This window comes from Monodelphis domestica, chromosome 2 (genome assembly GCF_027887165.1).
Source record: "Monodelphis domestica isolate mMonDom1 chromosome 2, mMonDom1.pri, whole genome shotgun sequence".
Taxonomy (NCBI): domain Eukaryota; kingdom Metazoa; phylum Chordata; class Mammalia; order Didelphimorphia; family Didelphidae; genus Monodelphis; species Monodelphis domestica.
Genome location: NC_077228.1, coordinates 459,569,575 through 459,591,152, shown reverse-complemented (window position 1 = coordinate 459,591,152; position 21,578 = coordinate 459,569,575). Strand labels below are relative to the sequence as shown.

The 21,578-nt window shown below is 40.0% G+C and overlaps 1 protein-coding gene across 1 annotated transcript; it reads left to right on the top strand.

Annotated features, from left to right (window-relative positions):
- The first annotated feature begins 5,901 nt into the window (after positions 1-5,901).
- F3 (coagulation factor III, tissue factor) lies at positions 5,902-20,650 on the top strand. The gene is made up of 6 exons (XM_001381777.4): positions 5,902-6,371; positions 8,001-8,112; positions 13,728-13,918; positions 16,720-16,898; positions 17,833-17,992; positions 19,508-20,650. Exons 1-6 carry the CDS (start codon positions 6,275-6,277, stop codon positions 19,642-19,644), a joined length of 876 nt encoding a protein of 291 aa, XP_001381814.2. The 5' UTR covers positions 5,902-6,274; the 3' UTR covers positions 19,645-20,650.
- Positions 20,651-21,578: the final 928 nt, after the last annotated feature.

The window sequence follows — 21,578 nt, the reverse complement described above, 5'->3', positions numbered from 1 at the left end:
CTCTTCTTTAATGGCCAAACCCCTTGTTTTGCAGAAGGAGGAAACGGAAGGCTAGCACAGTTCTGACTTGTCCAAGGTTACCCAAGGAATAAATAATGAAACTAAATTTTGACTCTGGTTTGTCTGACTTCAAACTCATTGTTGATCTCTAACACAGTACACTTTACTCATTGGTCATGGACAATGGACCAGACCAACTATATTATTATGTCTTCTAACGTTGGTGACTGGAGGAGCAGCCTGGTAGAAGGAGAAAGTATGGCACAGTTGGAATCATGAATCTATGTTCAGATCATAGATATGTCCTGTCAGTCTCTCTGATTCTTATCTGTGAAATGGGAATAGAAGTATTTGGTATTTAGTATTTAGGGCGAGTAGGTGATACAATGAATAGAGTAATCTGGAGGCAGGAAAATTAATCTTCCTGAGTTCAAGGCCTCAGATACTTATTGTGTTATTCTGAACAAATTATTTAACCTCAGTTTCCTCATTTTGTCAAATGAGTTGGAGGGGAGTATGGCAAACCTCTCGTGTATCTTTGCCAAGAAAACTCCAAATGGAGTCATGAGGAGTCACAATAACAATAACAACAACAAATACTTACCAAAGAGGGTTTTGGGGAGACTTAAATGAGAAGATGCTCATAAAGCAATTTGTAAGTTTCTTTCTTATTTTACTGATGCATTTTTTTCACATGGCATTCATTTCTGAACATATTCCAACCTCTCATCCTATCCATTGAATCATTCCAGGTAACAAAGGTTAAAAAAAAAATCAAGTTTCATGAAACCATCTAATCCATTGTGCTGACTAACTTTCTAACAGCTTAGTATAGTCAACTACTGGTCTCATTTTGCTGATTGGGCCATTTTTTTAAGGTCAGTGAAAAACTACCAGAATGTATATTGTTCCAGAGCTATCCCCTGTATCATTCTGCAGATATATGCCTGCCCATTTGACAGCATAAGACCGTAACTGGTCTAGGAGTCTGACTAGAAGTCTAACCAGATGTACAGGACAGTGGATGCCACAATCTTTAAAAATAATTAGATAACATTTTTATTTATCTTTTCTTTTAACATCACTCTCATTTCCAAATATATGTTGCCAAGAGAGTAATCTGTCGTAACAAAGATGAAAACAACTGTCCAGTAGAAATAAAAGTTTGATGGGGGTGGAGAGAGAAAGGGGGGGGATAGGGAGAAGGAATGGGAGCAAGAAGATAGGAAAGGAGAAAAGGAGGGAGGGAGGAAGAGAGAAGAGAGAGAGAGAGAGAGAGAGAGAGAGAGAGAGAGAGAGAGAGAGAGAGAGAGAGAGAGAGAGAGAGATTAAGAGAATGGGAGAGGGAAAAGGGATCATAGTTGTTCTAGACTTCAGTTTCCTCACTCTGCAAAACAAGGGGTTGGACATTAAGGAAGAGTCCAACTTTAATTTAATATTTATTTTATTCATTTTATATGTATGCCATATATTTCCCCCTAAAATGTCATTTTGGGAAGGATCTCAGCCATAATTTCATTCATGTCCCACTTTTCTGTTTTTCCTCACCTACCATCTACCTACCCCTTCCCTAGAACTCTTTAGCTCCCTTATGTGTCAGGCACATAGAAAATACTTTAGGCACATTCTTAACAAATGCAAGCTCTCTCTCTGTCTCTCAGTCTCTGTCTGTCTGGCTGTCTGTCCTCCCTTTATCTAACTTGGAGAAAGAAACAGATGGAGGAATTTCAGGGGGGAAAAGAGTGCCAATCTGGAGAGCAGGACCTGAGAGCAGAGGATTCTCCAGGGTAAAGAGGGAGTAAATGAAGAAGAGATTAAGTCCATAGCACTCAGATTCAGTTCTTATGGGGTTCTTTCCATTGTAATTACTGTATTTTTGCTCTTTTCCTCTTCTGATTTACTTTCCTCAAACAGTTCTCCATGATAAATGCATCCTTCAGAATTGATGCTGTAGAAGGGCAAACCTAGAAAATCCAACAAGGCTATTTCCAACATTTCCAACATACTCTTCAGCCAACTATTCTATTTTATTTAGCATTTAAAGCTTAGTTCCAACACTGTCTCTGAGACTTCTAGATGGTATATTGGAAAGAGAGCTGAGATCTAAAAAGGCATACGATTTACCCAAGGAGGTCCCCAGATAGTAAACATTGGATCTCTTAGTAACTATTAGAAAAAAAATGCAGAATGAGGCATATATTTTTGGACATGGTCAATGGGGTAATTTACTTTCCTTGACTATTGCTATTGGTCATAAGGGTTTTGTTTTTCTTTTTCTTCAATTTGGAGGTGGGAGGGAGAAAAGGAATACAGATTAGGGTTCTTCCCCACCCCTAAAAGAAAAGAACAGAAAGAAGGCTAGAAGGAATTAGACAAGCAGAACAGTTTTGAGAGTAACATGTTAAATTCATTAAATGTTTTTTAAATAGAGCTCTACATAATAATCACAAAATTATGTATGATTCCTGTGTTCTAAAACATATACAGAAATGTTCATTTCATTTGGTGTTTGTTAAATTCAGAATAAAAATTAAATTAAATTTTTAAAAGGAATTCACAGTAGTTGGTCTAAAGAAATGAGCACAATTATTAGCAATTATGCAGTGTTTTCATGTTTGTAGGTCTTGCCTTAAAAAAAATGCCCATTCTTTTAGATTCTCATATTAAACTAATTTTTTCTCATCAACAAGCCGAGCCTGATGGACCACATGATTTCAGTAGGGTTCCAGGGCTCCAAATGGAATTCAGTCAAGAACAGTGAGGTCTTTTAATCTACTTAACTGCTCAAGGGCCAGGTTTTCTTCCCCTGCCCTTAAAACAGTCATCAGAGGTCACAGCATAGGTACCAGAAGGCCAGGATGGGAGAAAAAAAGACTCAGAGTGGCTAACAAAAGAGAAAAGAGGAAAGCAAGACATACCTTGATTTCACCAATTTCCACTGTTTGGAGAACTCAGAGGGCCTTTGTAAAGTAATATTTGAAGGGCTGCTTTGTGGGAAAGGAAGCAGATTTATTCTGGCTAGCCTCAGAAAGCAAAACTTAGGGGAGAAATTGCAGAAAAGTCCATTTTGGCTCAATATGAGGCTTGCCTTTTTGTTAATTACAGAGTCCAAAAGGGAACCTTGAGAAACAGTCAGTTGTCACTAAAAGCATTCAAGTGGAGAAGCCGCAGAAGGGAGCTTGTGGAGGCAGGTTGGTCTGGGTCATCTGTAAGGTTCTTTTCAACTCAAAGTTTCTATAATTCTATAAAGCTGGCCAGTTCCCTAACTTCCTGCAGAAGCCCAAGAAATAACCACAGGATATTTCAACTGACTCAGTAAAGAACAGGCACACCACACACATGACATATGCTTCATGGATTGGGTGGGGGGTTGTTTTTGGTTATAAAATTGTTATGGTTATAAAATCTCCAGGAAAGAAGAGTAAAGACATGTATAATTCAGATCAAATTGCTTATCATCTGTGAGAGGGAAGACGGAAGGGAGGGAGGGAGATAGTTTGGATCTTATAATTTCAGAAAACAGGTTGGAAATTGCTATTACATATAATTAGGAAATAAAATATCTTTGATATTAAAAAGTAGTTAGCACATTTTAAAAAGAGAGTATAGAGGATATGAGAGATCAGGTAGGCACGGCATTCCAGCATCTCAGCAAATGAAGGAACCTCAGAGAGTTTATAGCTCAGTTTGACCTGTTTAGGAAGGAAACTCCTCTAAAAACATCCCTAACCAGTGAGAACCCAGCCTCCACTAGTGGGGGATACCCACTCACCTCCCATTACATTTTCACACAGCTCTAGTTGGTAGGAAAGGCAGTTAGCAGTGTAGGGAATAGAGTGCCAACCTTGGAGTTAAGAAAATCTGAGTTCAAATCTGATCTTAGACACTTCCTAGCTGTGTGACTGTGGGCAAGTCATTTAACCCCATTGGCCTCAGTTTCCTCATTTGTAAAATGAGCCAGAAAAGCAAATGGCAAACCACTCCAATATCTTTGCCAAGAAAACCCCAAATGGGTCCATGAAGAGTTAGACACAACAGAAATGACTGAATAGCAACTGGTAAAAAGTTTTTCTACCCAGAGCTTGCTGAAGTCTTTCTTCCTGCCACACTCATCCATTCACTCTTAACTCTCTAATTTTACCTGCTTCAGTGGATAGAGCAGAAGCCTCAGAATCAGGAAGACCCAAGTTCAAATCCTGTATCAGACACTTCCTAGCTGTGTGACTCTGCGAGTCACTTGACTACTCTCTGCCCAGTTTTCTCATCTGTAAAATGGGGATAATAGCACCTATCCCAAAGGGTAGTTGTGAGTATCAAATGATATTTCCAAATATCCAAATTTCCAAATATATGTAGTAAAATACTTTGCCAACCTTAAAGTACTGTATAAATGCTAGCTATTACATTGCTCTTTGCAAAGTATTTTTTCATATTATTTCATTTGTTCCTCAAAACAGAAGCAGCAATTATTAACCTCATTTTCCAGATGAGGAAACTGGGGGTTGGGGGGTGAGGAAGTCACATCTCTAGTAAATTCCTGAGGCGGGATTTGAACTCAGTTATTGCTTGCTCCAAATCCAACACTCAAGCCACTGCGCCATCTAGCGGCGGAATCTGAAATAAAGAGAAGTAAAGTGATCCCTCTAAGGACATACAACCTGCTCTCCTAATCTTTCCACTGCAGATTTTTGATGGGAGTTTCCTGAAGACCCCGGGGCCTTTTAGGAACTAATAACTGGAAACCAGAACTTAAATCCAATGATATTTAGATTGTTTTAAAACCTTACTTTCTGTCCTTGAAAAAAAAAAAGACAGGAGAGGGACTTGACCAGGGTCACACAACTGGGACAGAGGTACTTAGTTCTGATCATTTTTAAATTTTTGTTTCAGTACACCTATGACTCATAGAATTATATGTCTAAAGAGCTGGAAACAGAGACGATTTACTAACCCTCGCTCTCACAGATGGCTCTTTCTACGTGAGAACAAGCCAACCGCTAGTAATTCTCCCCTGGTCACCGCTCTCATTAAAAATCCTCCTTCAAACAGCTGGCCTGTTTTAGCTTTTGAGTGAAGAACATGTTTGCTACTGATTCATGATTGTGGCCAGATGCTGCTCGCTCCGAAGTTCTTTCTTGTTCTCTGTACACATCATTGTAGTATTCGAGTACTCCGATGGTCAGAGGACTTAAGGAGCCTGGGAAATCCCAGCACTGACTCAGGCGGGAGAGCTCCGCTCCTTTTATTAAATGGTTAATAATCCTTTCTCTCTGAGGACCCAGCGTCCCTCTAGCTTTTCAGAAAATAGTATCCAAGGAATAATTAGAAAGGAAAGGCAGAGGGGCAGTTAGGGGCTCAGTGGATTGAGAGGCAAGCCTAGAGACAGGAGGTCCTGAGTTCAGATGTGAGCTCAGATACTTCCTAGCTGTGTGATCCTGGGCAAGTCGCTTAATCCCCACTGCTCAGCCCTTCCCACTCTTCTGCCTTGGAACCAAATACATAGTAGTGATTCTAAGAGGGAAAGTAAAGGTTTAAAAAAAAAGGAAGAAGGAAATGGCAACCTATTCCAGTATTCTTGCCCCCAAACCCCCATCGACAGAATTGGTGTGCTATGATCCACGGGGTCACAAAGAGTGGGACATGAAAGAGAACAAATTAGCCTCCTCCAACAAACGGAATTCCCATTCCCTTTTCTCCTAAGACCTGGGAAGATGGCCACTGCTGCCTATCCCGGGAGCCTCCGATCAGGGGATCCCACTGTAGCTCAGTTAGCGGCATGAGCACAGCCCACGGAGGGCGCAGCGTCTTCTTTTAGAAATTCCCAACAGTGGTCGAGGCAGCACCTAGTTCTTTGGCCAACTCTCCTTCGCTGTAGTTGAATCACAGAGGGTGAGTCACAGATCCGGAGCCCACTGGGGCCCCAGGCGTCGGAGGCGGGGCAGGGGTGTGGGAGAGGAGGAGAGGCCGCCCACCTAAACGGTGTGGGGGCCTATTTGAGGGGTGTGGAAGTAGCCGGATCTCCGCGTCCCAGGCAAACCCAGAAAAGGGGCCGGACAATCTCCAAAGAGGCGGGAGAGGGAGCAGGAGAGGGAGTGCGCTCGACCAAGCCTTTATATTGAGAGACCAACATGCGACCCCCATACACAAGGCTCCCAGGAGGCAAAGAGCACCAAGGGTCCCCACCCAAACGAGCACACGTCTTATAGACCTCGAGTCCTTCACCTGGTCTCCCAGGAACTCTCCAAAGGCTACCCCGCCGCGCAGGCTCACGGCAATGGCGCCCCCCAATCCTTGTCTCCTGGTGGCGGCCACTGCTTCTTTCCGGACCGTCCTACTCGGCTTCGTCTTCGTACAGGTGTCCTTAGCTTCAGGTGAGTGGTGCCCAGAGTTTTGGGGGCCTGGGCTCAGACCCCCGCAGCAGCGCGTGGAGAGCGCACGGAGGACTCGGAGCCGGACGCGCTCTGATACTCCGGGCGAGGGGCCGACCCGGGCTCCGGGGACGCAGACAAGGACACGGTCCGACTCTGGGAATGGTCGCTGACTCGGGGGCGCTGTCAGGCCCTCTACCTGGCGGAAGGGCCAACCGCAGTAACTGAGTTGAAACTGCCATGCCTCGGTCTCTGGGCCATCCGTAGTCCGTGGCCGGACTCTGGCGAATGAAATCTGAAGCTGGAAACTTGCTAGTTTCCTCTTTCTGGGTTTTCTGCTCATTTCCGATGCGTTGTTGTTCCGGTGGCTAGGCTGGCAGGTAGGATTCTAAGCCTGGAGCAAATCTCTTCTTGTAGCTTGGGGCGAGCTCGAATCCTGCCCTCAATTGTTAACTCTTTGGCCCAGGATTTTCTCGTGAACTGGACCTTCTCGCTCTCCCTCTCGGACTCTGCCCAATTCTTTTAAGGTTCTCAGAAATCTCCCAGGTCTGGGGGGTCTATAGAATCGTCCGTTTTGCCCCTAGGGAGTGAGTGGATTGCCTGTTACCTTTCAGGATATCCCGCAAACCACTTCACTGTCAAAATAAAATCTTGGAGAGTACCTCGATTGTGAAGAATAATGAGTAACTTCCTTCATTATTTTCAGTGTGAGAACAGAGAAGAATCAAGTTGCAAAATCTTAGAACAGAGCAAGAACCGCATTGTACAGACCACATTTCCGCACTGGATTTTACTGGAATTATGTAATGACATAATTAGGTCGGGTAGTAAAATATAGAAATGCTTCTAATTGTCTTCATGATAAGTTCTGTATGTCCATGCCCAGTCAGCTCATGCTAGCATCCCTCTCAACATTCTGGTTCTCCCACTGCCTTGTTTATCTAATTGAGATAAGAACTGATGAGACTGGGCTTCCTTATAACCATAACTCCTTACCACTTTACAATCCCTTTCATTTATCTTTTCTGCGGCTTTTAGAACACTTGGAAGAAGGGTGGTACAGGGTACCTCTCTGGACTTAAGAGATCTGAATTCAGATCCCAGCTCTGCCACTTACCACCTGTGTGACCTTGAGCAAGTTACCCCATAAATAGACTCAGTTTCCTCATCTGTAATGAGAGATCTGGACAAGAGAGATCTCTAATGGCCCTTCCAACTCAAAATAAACAATCTTACGAAGCTGTGAGTTGCCAGTCAAGGCAGAATTCCTACTTTGGTAACAAACTGAGATATTATATTCTTAAGTACTAGTTCTCTTTCTCAAGTGCAGTTTTTTTTTTTGTCTCTTAAGGACAGGGTTCTTGTGTGTTTTTATGGGTCATGACATAAATTAGTGATTAGATAAGCAACTTACCTTTAGTCAAATGTGGGATTGAGATGACTATTCTTCATTAGTCAATAAGGGGAGAAAAAAAACATCTATTACCCCAAAATTTTTAAACCTGATACTGTAAGATATAAAGGGAAAAGTTGTAAGGGCGTTTTATGCTATCATACAGAAAGCATTAAAGTCAAAAGCTGTGCTTATTAGATACACTAAAATAATGGCCCTTCTTTCTTGTGTGTGCACAGGTACTTCAGATATAGTGTTACCATATAACATAACCTGGAAATCCATTGATTTCAAGACCATATTGGAATGGGAGCCCAAACCAGTCAATAATGTCTACTCCCTTGAGATAAGGTAAGTAGGCATCTTGAACACAGCAAGATTTCTGGGATGTCATCATTTAACAGTAGCTAGCATTTATATAGCTATTATAGGTTTACAAAACAATTATTCATGCTGATTTAGCTGATCCATGCAACAATGCTCTGAGGTGTGTGCTACTATTATCCCTGTTTTGCAGAGGAAGAAACAGAGGACTAAAGAGATTAAGTGACTTGCCCAGGGTCATACAACTACTAAGTACCCAAGGCAAGATTTGAACTCAAAACTTTCTGATTCCAAAATGAGCACTAGCCACTGAGCCATCTATGTGCCATTTCCCTGTCTTAGGTACAGGGGTGGGTAAAGATGACTGCTGATGGCCATGAAGCAAATAGCAAAGAAGAAGGAATTCACTGGTGTTTTCAAAGCTCTACAAGGCTCTATCAAGAATGTGAAGCTGTGAGAAGAGACAAGAAGGGGACTTACTGAAGCTGGCAGAGAATGTTAGTCTTGTTTTAGGGATGATCAAAAATTTCAGAGATTGGACTGAGAGTTGTGGAAAGGGAAACCTTTGCCTGTAGGTGATGAAGGTTCTGATTCACTATTAGTCTTACAAGAGGAATGACACCTGGTCTACCTGATCTTCATGAATCTCCCTTCTTTGGGTAACAGTCTAGACTGGGGCAAAGTATAAGGCAGGAGGAAGTGAAGGGGCCAGTACTTCAAATGCTTAAATCACCTGGGGCACTGTTTGATTCATAGATGTCTATGTCTATACTCTGCCAATCCAGAGCATTCATTGAGGGCATGTCTTTGAACGTGCCAGAGACGTGATTAAATATGCCTGGCAGAAACAAACTGGTAGAAAATCAAATCGGAGAGGCAAGTGCAGGACTATGATTATGACTGATAGCTTGTCTGGGCAACCATAAAACTCTGTATATGGAAATATAGAGTGTTCAGAGACATGCCTCCCTATTTAAACTAACCTCGGTCATACTGCTAGCTATATGACTAGTATTTTCTTTTGATTTTTTTTCTCACTTTCCTTCTATGGAAGGAGTTCCAGGCAGGAAGTTCCAGAAAACAGGGTTTGTGGGAAGGTGATACTTTCTTTCCAGTCATTTTACAAAGGCAGAAAAGTGCTACTAGTTAAAATTAAAGGTGCCATTTTTAGTTTATGCGGAGACTTTTGTACCAGAATAGTGACAGAGACATTTTTTGATTGTTATTCAGACTGATTATCATGGCCATTATTTCATATCGGTGAGCAGAAAGGCAGAGTTTCAAAGGCTTTTGTATCATCTTAGATTAAAAAAAAAACAAAACTCTTACCTTTTGTCTTAGAATCACTTCGAAGTGTAGATTCCAAGGCAGAAGAGTGGTAAGGGCAATATAGTGGGGATTAAATTACTTGTCCAGGGTCCTTTGATTGACAGCGGATCAATCTCCAGCTTCTTGTCTTGCTTCTTGTCCTTTTGCATGCCTTATAATTTCTCTCTTCCACAATAGCCAGGAAATGTCTGTGATCAGATTTGAACCCAGGACCTTTAGTTTCTTCACTCAGCTCTCTATTCACCTGAGTCACTTAGCTGTCCCCATCTTAGATGGTCTTTAAAAAGAGAGAAATCATGGGTCAATGGGGATATGATTGGAGATGTAGACTCTAAATGATCACCCGAGTGCAAATATTAATAATATGGAAATGTCTTGATCAATGACACATGTAAAACCCAGTGGAATTGCTCGTTAGCTCTGGGAGGAGGTAGGGAGGAGGAAAGGGGAAAGAACATGAATCATGGAACGATGGAAAAATATTCTTAATTAAATAAATAATTTTTTTTAAAAGAAAGGAAAAAGAGAGAGAGAGAGAGAGAGATGATGGCCAGGCTCAAAATTGCCAGTCTGGATTCTGTATTTGGGATAGTAGACAGCTTTGTAACTCAAGACAATGCCAGTTGAAATATTGGCTTTTAGTATGTCCCCTGCTTTACACCTTGTTCCTGTACCAAGGTCTGCTGTGGAGGTAGGGAACTGAGTGGAGAAAAGGAGGAGGGAAGCCTAACTGTACCTCAGTCCTCCTCTTCCTTCTGAGTTTCCAACCTGCCAGTGTCTCCTGAATTTCTAAACTCTAGTCACTAGATTCCTAATCTGCAGCCTTTTCTTTATCTTGCCTCTCCCCCAGCAGAGACTATGGGAAGCCCTGCCAGTGACTTGGAATCAGAGGAGCTGGATTATTGAGCTTTGAGCAGTAGGCAGAAACCAGAGAATTGTTGATCTTGTTGATCTCAAACTGGAAGGGAGCTCAGAAGTCATCTAGTCTGATCCTGTACCTCACTGCCTTGTTCTCCTAATTGCAATGAGGGCGAAATGTGTGGCCATTTATCTAAAGTAGGTTAAAGTGGATCCCTTTAGTGTATGGATTGGATTAGACAACCACAGGGATCCATTCCAACCTTCAAATTCTGTGATTTTTGTGTCCAAATAGCAATTGAGGACAGATTTCCCCTCTACAGAACTATGATCAGACATGGATTGGCTCCAGAGAGCCAAACCTTCAAGGAATAACAATACCGGAACTTATGAGTTCAATAGCCTTTAATGGGCTGGCTTGGAAACTCTACAGAACAGGGAAAACTCATTCTGAGTCCCAAATGATTTGCAAATAAAATGCTGCTTTTCAATTAGTCTCCTGTTCAGAATTTCTCCTCCTTCAGATAAGTCTTTCTCCTAATTTAAATAATTAATAAGGTTTTACTGCCTCGGAAAAAACCTAGAGACTCCTGAAAATAATATGGCTAATTAATTTCAGCTAGCTGTCCATCCTCCAGATCTGCTACCTGGCTCCTCTGATGTATTGTGTGTGAGTGTGACCACAGAATTCAGGCTCCTCCATTTCACTGCTAGTTTAACCCTTCTTTCAGATGAGAGTTCCTAGTACCTACAGGGGAGGGGAGCGGGGGGAGGCCAGGCACAAGTGATGGGGGCCATGATAGTTCTCTTAGATGTCACGTTCCCCATCCTGCCTTCCCTATGATCTCAGTGAAGATTCAAAAAGAGAAAGGTGATATTGGTGATATTTCCCCCTCTAAGATATCAAATGTGGAATTGTGTTTATAAAGATAAACTTATTTTGTTGTTCAGTTGATGTCTGACTCTTCATGACCCCATTTGGGGTTTTCTTGGGAAAGATACTGGAGTGATTGGCCATTTCCTTTCCTAGCTCGTTTTACAGATGAGGAAACTGAGACAAACTGGGTTAAATCACTTGCCCAGGGTCACAAAGCCAGTAAATAATGAAGCCAGATTTGAATGCGGGAAGATGAGTCTTCCTGATGTCAGACCTAGCAATAACTTCTCCGTCTGAAATAAATTTCTTCTCTTTTGTTTCAAAATATCCCTGCTCCTGCCCCTTTTTGCTAAAAGAATTCCATGCATCCCTTTCCCCAAACCAGTGTTTATGGGTTCTGTTAATATATTTTAGTCCAAGATACTTGGAATACAGAGCTCTAACAACATATTGAATCCCTCTTGTCCCATCCATATTATTTATTTGCCAAAGTATCATCATCTTAGTTTCACTTTGAGAGAGTAAGTCATTTTCTAATATTTAGTACATATTTATCATTCTGATTCGGTTAAAAAAACTCATTGAGTTTCAACACATGCAGTTAAGAGGAAAGCATGTACCGCACTAGAAAGAATGGCAGATTTGGAGTCAGAGGACCTGGGTTTGAATTCTGACTTTGTCATTTATTAGTTTTGTGGCCTCAGATATATCACTTAATTTTCTCAACCTCAGTTTTCTCCTTTTTAAATGAGAGATTGGATTCAATGACCTCTAAGGTCCTTTGTAGCTCTAAATCTGTGATCACATGAAAAAAAGGCACCAAGAATAAAGAGGTGTTTCTAAACCACCCTGAGTATTTAGGGATATTTTAAAATAAAAATGACCAGAGTTTCCCATCCTATTTGGTTCAGTACTAAGAGAATGTGCTATCCATTGCCTTCCTGCCTGGGCTCAAAACAATCTAATCTTGATTTTTTTTTTCCGGAAAGCACATTAGTGTTTTATTTTAATTTTGTTTTTTAATATTTTATTTTTCTCAATTTTGTGTAATAACAAATTTTAATATACATTTTCCAAAATTATGAAATCCAAATTGTCTCCCTGCCTTCTTTCCTTCCCAATTCCCTCCCTGAGATGGGAAGTAATATAATCTAGGTTATACATGTATGATCATGCAAAACAGATCATATTGGTCTTCTTGTGGGAGAGTACACCTATAAAACCAAAACCCCCAAATAAAAACACATACAAATAAAAGTGAAAAAGAATATGCTTTGATCTGCATTCACACTCAGTTCTTTCTCCGGACGCACTGTCCTTCAGAATTATCTTGGATCGTTGTATTCCTGAGAATAGCGAAGTCTTTTCACAGTTGACGATCATACAATATTGCTGTTACTGTGTACACATATCAGCATTTTAATAGTTATTCAGCAGAACATTGGAAATCCAAGTAAAAAGCAAAAATGAAACCCTGAAGTTCACAGCTGTTACTTATGTCCAAATCATAACTGACTATACAAGAAGGCTTTAGGATTTATATTTCAAAAGGAGCTCTACAAATCTCACCCTTCCATTTGTGCACCTTAGGACAAATGATTAATCTAGTGCCCTGCCAGGGTCTTTGTCAGTAATGTATCACTCCTACTGATTGGCAAACATTTCTCAACAAGTGAATATCTTTGTCCTATATACGTAAAGGAAAGAATAAGCTATAAAGGAGATAGACTGTATTTTTTCCTAATGAGATGCTATGTTGTATGAGATTATCTTATTTCTAAAGAATAGAATTAAATATAACTGTGCCCAATAGTTTGGAAGCTTGACTGTCTTGAAGCGAATCCCTAAGCTTTGGGATAAGGCATTTCTTTCACTGGAGTCAAGATACCTGGGTCCAAAATCTGGCCCCACCATTTATTAGTTGGATGAACTGAATGACCACTCCTGATCACTTCCCTCTTTTCTCTGCAATTTTCTCTTCTACAAGAGAAGGGGACGGGGCTAGAAACTCTTTAAGGTCCTTTCTATTCCCTTTAACATTCTGTACTTTTTAATTGTTCCCCATGGGCCCAGAATTGCTTTTGTGCTCTGTGTTGTCACACATACCTCAATTTCACAAAGATGAAGACCTTATAAGAAGACATAGAGGCAATTTCACATATTGTGAAATTAAAACCGTGTTATGTATAAAATGGAATATTAAAAAGTTTCCTTTGTTGTGCTTTAGGTAGTCTGCCCTAGCCACAATTTTCATCAAAATAGCTCGAATTATAGAGATAATCCAGCTAGGTTATTGTAGGAAAAGTGCTTTTCCTTTGTAACTATTAGCAGCCCAATTTCCCATCAAGGCAACTCTCTCTCAATCTCTCTTTCTCCCTCTCTCTCTCTCCCTCTCTCCCTCCACCCCCCTCTCTCTCTTTCTCTCTCTCTCTCCCCCTCCCTCTCTCTCTGTCTCTCTCTCTCTTTCTCTGTCTCTGTCTGTCTGTCTGTCTCTCTCTCTCTCACACACACATACACACACACACCCTTTTTGGAAGCAAACAATTAATTTTCTCATCACCATTTTTCTTCTTTTTAGTACCAGATGGGGAGATTGGAAAAGGAAATGTTTTCAAATCAAAAATACAGAATGTGACGTCACAGATGAGATGAAAAATGTGAAGGACACGTACATTGCTCGAATCATTTCTGAAAACCAAGAAAAGCTAGAGGGAGACCCTGAAGAATCCCTACATGCTAATGCACCCAACTTCATACCTTATTTAGACAGTAAGTAAGGGAGAGTGGGGTTATTGTATCAATTCTAGTTAAATATTTTAGATACATAGTGGGCCAGTGAGCACCACCATAACAAGGTTTCTCTTGGGTTCATCTTGTTAGAAAGTGGTACTCCCACCCCGTTGAAAATTTTGACCTTTTAATGACTCTGGATGCAATTGTCATGAGTTCCAGGGACAGAAAAATTTGCTTCCCACGGCCAGCCTTCTGATGATCAACCTTTCCAAATTTAGCAGGGCTGGTCCTTAGAAGAGGCGGCATGGGGTAGTAGAGAGGGGGTGAGCTTTGAAATCAGGAGGATCTGCTAAGGCATCCTACCTCTAATACTAAGTCTGTGGCCTTGGGCACTTTGCTTAACGTCCCAATACTCCCCCCCAAAATTCTCTAAAACTTTAAGTTATTAACAAGTCACAAATCTACATTGATGGAAGAAATTTCCAAACTGAGAGTTCCTCTGTAAAATCAGAGATAACAACTGCCATCCCCTCCCACTCACTCCACCACATCCTTGGCCAACAGACATACCCAATGTATCAGGTGATTGTTCTTGGAGAATTTCCAGCTTGATTGTGACCTGCCAGGGCTTGTGCTGTCCTGGCAGGGCTGCCTTCAAAAGTGCAGGGTCACCTCTATGCCATTTGAAGTAGCCCAGGAGAATGAAAAAAAATGGAAATAAAATAAAATTGGTTTTAAAAAATAATGAAAATATTTTTCTAAGGACAAATGAAGCTAAATCTCTTACATGAATAGGCTGCAAGTTCCTTCTTTTAAAAAAAATTATTACTATCGCATTAAGTAGATATTAGCTCAGTTGTAGATATGGTACATTAAAAGCCCAGCCTTAGCTTTTTCATCAAACAAGCATCTATTAAGCAAAAGGCAGTATAAAGATGAAGATATAGATACAGAATCTCTGTTTTGGAAGAGATCTCAGAAGCTATTAAGTCCAGCTTACACCTGAAAAAGGATCTGCTGTAACATCCATGTGGCACGTGGTCATTTAGGCTTTGCTCAGAGTTCCACTGATGGTAGAACCCACTACCTCTGAAAGCCACTAATACCACATTTAAAGGTCCAACTGTAAGGAAGTTGAAGAGTGTTTTCTTCCATCAAATCCAATTTTAAACTTGCCTCTATTCAACTTCTCCAAATTCTTCCCTCTTGACTTTTTGGACCAAGGTGAACAAGGGTAATGTCCCTTCTGCATGACGGCCCCTAGAATACTTGAAGACAACTTTCCTATCCCCACAGAACCTCCTCATCTAGACTTAGCATCCTCAGTTTCTTGCACCAATCCTCCTCTGGTTCACCTTGCCCTTCTTCAGAAAGCATACACTTCAGTAGTCAGTTGTAAAGCGCCTGGGACAATGAATAAAGTGGAATCAGGAAAATTCATCTTCCTGTGTGTGACCCTGGGCAAGTCATTTAACCCTGTTTGCCTCAGTTTCCTCATCTTTAAAAGGAAATTATGAAGCACTCCATTTATGAACCACTTTGCCAAGAAAACCCCAAATGGGTTCACAAAGTACCAGACGTGCTTGAAAACTGACAATATTGTAGGGATGTGGACAAGAGATTAGATTGTTCTGCTTGACCCCTAGTGGCAGAAACAAGAATAATAAGTGTAATAGTGGATGAAAGTTTGGCAAATTTAGACATCATGTCCAAAAAACTTTACTGTTTCAAAGTTCTAATTAAAGCTAAAGCTTAATGTAAACTCCTTGGGGTGGATGTTATTGTAATGGAGATTCTTTTCAAGTGTAGATGAGGCTAGATGGCCACTGAAATCCCTTATGACTCCCAAGTCTTCTGATTCTTTTGGGTACCGTGTGATCCAGAGCCATCTAGACCATGATAAAGAGTGGTACAGAACCAAATAAAGTTTAAAAAACAACCACAAAAATGTGGGCAGGATAAGAAGAGGTAGAGAAAAGATTTATGGGAAATTTAGGAGGTGAGTGGAAAATGTTTTCCCTTCCCTCTCAAAGTGAGTTGTTATATGTTCATACTCAAATCTCATGCCTAGTATAGTTTTCTGGATCAAAATACAGCGCTGTATATGATATAGGACAACTGTCCCAAAATGAATTGTCTTCAGAGGTACAGTAGATAACATAATGGGAACTAATAAATGTCTTTTGACTTGAATTATCCATTTTTAAAAGTTTATTTATTTAATAATTTAGAATATTTTCCTGTGGTTGCAAGTTTCATGTTCTTTCCCTTCCCTCTCCTCACCCCCACCCCTATAGCTGATACACAATTCTACTGGGTCTTACATGTGTCCTTGATCAAGACCATAATATTTCCATATTATTGATATTTGCATGAGGGTGATCATTTAGAGTCTGCATCCCCATTGAACCATGTGAGACTTGAATTATCTTAAATGTTTCAAAAGGGCTTTCTCCTCAGGAAGGAGTTAGACGAGATGTTCCTTGAGTTCCTTTCCAAGGCCAAAGTCCCAAAAGTAAAGAAAGTCATTGGACCCACAAGTGCCTATTGACCTAAAAGCATAATGCGTGTGTTGAATTTAGCCACGTCAAGTTCATTCCCTGTTGATTCCCTTTCCTATTATCCCTCATCTGTCCTGACCAAAGAGCCTTAATACTCGGGGAAAAGGTTCAAGGTTTGGTGATATAGTCAAGGACCTACCTGCCATGAAGAGTTAGCACTCGGGGACTATATTTTGCAGGGAGGACGGACAATAAAAAGTTGAACGATAGCTGATAAGGATTTTTACTTTAACTGCAATTCCCTGGTTCTCATCATTCTTGTCTTCTTGATCTCAGCAAACCTCGGGCAACCAAGAATCGAAAGTTTTTTACAAAATGGCACAAAATTAAGAGTGAAAGTTCAAGATTCCATGACATCATTTAGATATAATGGGACCTTTCAAACCCTCCGTCAGATTTTTCATAAGGATCTAACTTACACGCTTTTTTACTGGAGGGCTTCAAGTACAGGAAAGGTGAGTTTCTTCCCCCCTCTTCCCTCTACTTTTGGGTGCTCTATAACTTTTTAAATTACAAATTAATAATAAATAGTAGCAATAGCTAGTAAGCTTCACAAGCATTACAGTATTTTTTCCTCATAAATATGTGTGTGTGTGTGTGTGTGTGTGTGTGTGTATTGGGGGTGGGAGGATGCTCTAGATGAGAAATCTAAGGTTAAGTGACTTGACACTGCTAGTAAGTATCTGAGACAGGATGTTAATTTGGGTCTTCTTGATTCTAGGTCTGGTACTCTAACCACTGTGCCATCTAGCTGCCTAGATTTTTAACTTGTTTCCTTTGAGGGGGAACAAAATTGGAACTGGTTGAGAAACAACCAAGTATAGAATGGAATGAAATTAGGAGGTCTGAACTCTGTTCCTATTTCTATTATTTAGTAGCTGTATAACCATGAATGAGATGCTTTAAACTCTTTTAGCCTTGGTTTCTTTATCTGTTAAAATAGAGAGTTGGACATGAACATCTCAAAAACTCTCTCATCCAAAGGTCTAAAATTTGGATTCCTTCTCATACCAAGGACCCCCCAGACTGATCCTCCCTCTTTCACTCACCCTCTGGAAAAGTCTTGTTCATGGTTTAAAGCCCAGACCCAAGTTTTTCTATTGGAAACACCTTTTGGGAGCACCATCGTGCCTACCTTTGCCTGGAATGGGTATCTCACACACACACACACACACACACACACACACACACACACACACACACACACACAAATACTTCTACGAAATAAACCAAGAGCTCTGGCTTATCGACTTTCTCCTTATGGGACCTGAAGCTAGTGACCCCCCATCTCTGCATCTCAGTTTCCTCCTCTGTAAGATGAAGGGGGGTTATAGGAAGATGATCTTTCAGCCCTAAATCTTTGGTCTTATAATCTGTCTCTCTTAACAGAAATCAGAAAAGACAGACACAAATGAATTTTTGGTTGATGTGGACAAAGGAGAAAGTTATTGCTTCAGTGTTCAGGCATTCATTCCATCTCGGAGAACAAAGCAGAAGAGTCCAGAAAGCAAAATCATTTGTACAAGCGAAGAGAAAGTTGTGTTTAAAGGTGAGTGTGCTCTGAAATTGCACCTACGGAGAGATGAGGAAACTGAGGCAGACAAATTAAGTGGTTTGGTCAAGGTCACACAACTAGTAAATGTCTAAGACTGAATTTATATGATTTATTTACGTGAATACATAATTAAATATAATATATAATAATGAAATTATATACTTTATTAAAATATTCCTGGCTTCAGGCCCAACATTCTATCCATTGAACTCCCCAGCTGCATTACAGCTATATTTTATCTCCTTATACATAAATATAGATTTATATTTGTTTATAAAATAAAATATGTATGATTATAAGATAAATTAAATTCATTGAAATAGTTATAAAATAGTTTTAAAATTCACCAACCTGGAATCTATCGGTAGATTCCAGTTGAAAAACCTCCAGTTTATTGTATCTATATCCCTGGGACCTGACACATAATAATCACTTCCTATGGGCTTGTTGCTTGATTGGTTAACATTCAAATAGGTTTCCTGCATGTACGTGCATGCATTTGGAGTGGTACCTGAGCATTTATTGACTATTTTCTCCAGTTAAGCTTAGGATTTAGCCATTGCAACTTTTTTTTAAACCCTTATCTACCATTTTAGAATCAATACATAGTATTGGTTCCAAGGCAAAAGAGTGACATGGGCTAGGCAATGGAAGTTAAGTGAACTGCCCAGGGTCATGCAACTAGGAAGTGTCTGAGTCCTAATTTGAACCCAGGACCTCCCATCTCTAGGCTTGGTTCTCAATCCACTGAATCACCTAGCTGCCTACTTAGCCATTATAACTTAGGTTAGTCTTCTTTCCAATGAAGTCGGACCTTATCATAAATTGAGTATTTCTAAATGAAAGGCAAAAATTTGGGGTCAGACACAAAGAGAATGGGGTAATTTTTGAGTTCTGCCCTCAGCTGCAACTATGAATGAAGAATGTCAGGGGAAATCTATTCTACTTTTCTCTTTGTTTTGTTTTGTTCCCCCCCCCCCATTTGGGGAAAGGAGTGGTAAGTGGGAGGAAAGGGAGATAAAGATAGAAAAGAAAAGAAAGGAAGAATTTAAAGTACCTTTTTCTTTTTAATGTACAGAAGAGAACATAAAGCAAGACTTGAGAGTTAATATTGAATTAATTATGTATATTTATTATACATATATTTATTATATATTAGATAATTATATGTATATGTATATATCCCATATATAAATGTTATTTATACAAACGTGTATATTTTTTTAAGCAAGCTGTACAATAATAGAGATCCATGGTTTCATAAATAAGCTTTTTTGTTCTAATATTATATATGTATATCTACATGCATATGGAAATATTATTCCTATTTTATTTTATTTTTAATTTTTAATTATATATAATAAATATAAAATAAAAATAAATAAAATATAAAAATATATACTATATAAATTAAATTTTTAAAATTTAATTTTTAATCAGAATTTTTTAAAAAGACTTTTCTACACAGACTGTAGTTCTAGACAAGTAACCATTTTCTTTTCCTTTCAGAGTTGTTTTTCATTGTCGGTGCTATACTTTTTGTCATCATCATCCTCGTCATCACCCTCTCTGTGACTCTATACAAATGCTCAAAATCAAGAGCTAAAAGAAACAGGAAAGAAAACTCGCCACTTAACGGTGTATGAAGGAGGGAGACGCCATTACTGCCACTATCAACTACTGCAGAAACTGTGTCTTACTGTGATGGGAAAGCTGATGGTACTTGGAAGAGAACAAAACCTTGGGGAGAATCACTACCGTAGAGCTTGGGAAGGCAGCCTTTGCATTCCAAGGGGAAATGAAAATCCTGTTTATTTCTCACTACACTCGTCATTCCTACTTAGGGATCTCCCTAAATCGCTTTGAAAATCAATGAAAGGTACAGCCACTGTCTCCAATTTTATCTTATTTTAAACACTATCACTCCTGAACTTCTCAGATTTTAGACTCTATAATCTTCTTGAAAGTTGAAATCTGATCTCCAGACCTTCGAATGCCTGGGTGGAATTCAGAGAGCCAGTGAGAGGTTGACTTGAAACCATGCAAGAAGACAGCTTGTGCTGTGGGTAGATTTGTTTCTACCACGTGTCAACCTTGATTTCTCCATCCTGCAGGTTTGGAAAGGCAGAGACTTTCAGAGATGCATTATCCCAATAAGGCCTATTGGTTGGTGTTTGTCCTGGTCCTTTCCTCCCTTTTCCTCCTCTCTCTGTCACTCTCTGAGTACAGGAAAGGAAAAGCTAGACGTGAGGGGAAGAAAAACTCTCCTTTTCCCTAACAGAAGCATCGACACCAGGCTGACATGAACATTTTTGTTACAGACACTTTGAAACCGGTGGCTTGAGGGTTGGGTACCATTCTCCTATGCCATAGGGTTTAGCACTTTAACAGACCTAAATGATATTGCTTAAACACTTGACAGATATTCTATTTTTGTAAGAAGACTACTATATAAATGAATTGTCAGTTATGATTTGAGGTACTTTAAGCCCTTAAGGTCGGTGTCTATTATGTGTATGTCTGTGTTTTTGGAAAGGTTTTGTATTTGGGGATTTTCTATTTATGTCTATAATATATATGTATTTGTATATATTGCAGTAATTTATTTAATATACTTTTATATAAATAAAGGTGAATGGGATGAAAATAAAAGGCTACTTTGCTTTTCAATCATTTCTCATTCATGCTTTAATCTTTTTTTAACACTCTTTTTATATCTTTTTTACACATCTTAGACTCAATACTTATTATTTATTTAATATTTAAAAAAATAAAATATTTAATCACCATGTGTCTGAGTGAACCCTCCCCCCACTTAAGTGGGCTGTATAGCTTCTGGTGATTAAATCTAAAAATGGGCAGATGAGAATTAATCCCATCTTCACACTAGGCAATGAGGGGTAAATGACTTGTCCAGACAGCTAAGAAGTGTCTGAGGACAAATTTGAACCCAGGACCTCCCATCTCTAGGCCTGGTTCTCAACCCACTGAGCAACCCCGCTGCCCCTATGATTTAGTCTTGAAAGAGAGGATGCTTAGAGACCAGAGAGATTGCTGGTGGTTCAATGGATAGAGCCGGCAGTCAGAAAGTTGCTCAATCATTTCCGTTATGCCTGATTCTTCTTGACCTCATTTGGGGTTTTTTTAGCAAAGGTACCAGGAAGAACTTCCTTCTCCATTTCCTTCTCCAATTGAGAAAACTGAAGCAAACAAGGTTAAGGGACTTGCCCAAGTCACACAACTAGTAAGTATCTGAATTCAGATTTGAACTCAGATCTTCCTGATGGTGGGCAGCTAGGTGGCACAGGGAATAGAGTGCCTGGCCTTCCGTATTCTCATGGATACTTAATCCAGTCTGGGTCCTCTGACTTTAGAGCTAGAGCTTGCCTTCTCCATTCCCACTAAAAAGCCTTCACCTTACTTACATGTGCTATGGTATGTGTTTCTGAATTTGTTATGGCAGATCGGTGCTCCAAATTAAAACCAGCCCAGACCCCGTCGGTACCATTGATATTTGTGATTCTTTGAGTGACCCATGATTTCATCAGAATACTCTTTCCATCGATGTAGAACATGAACT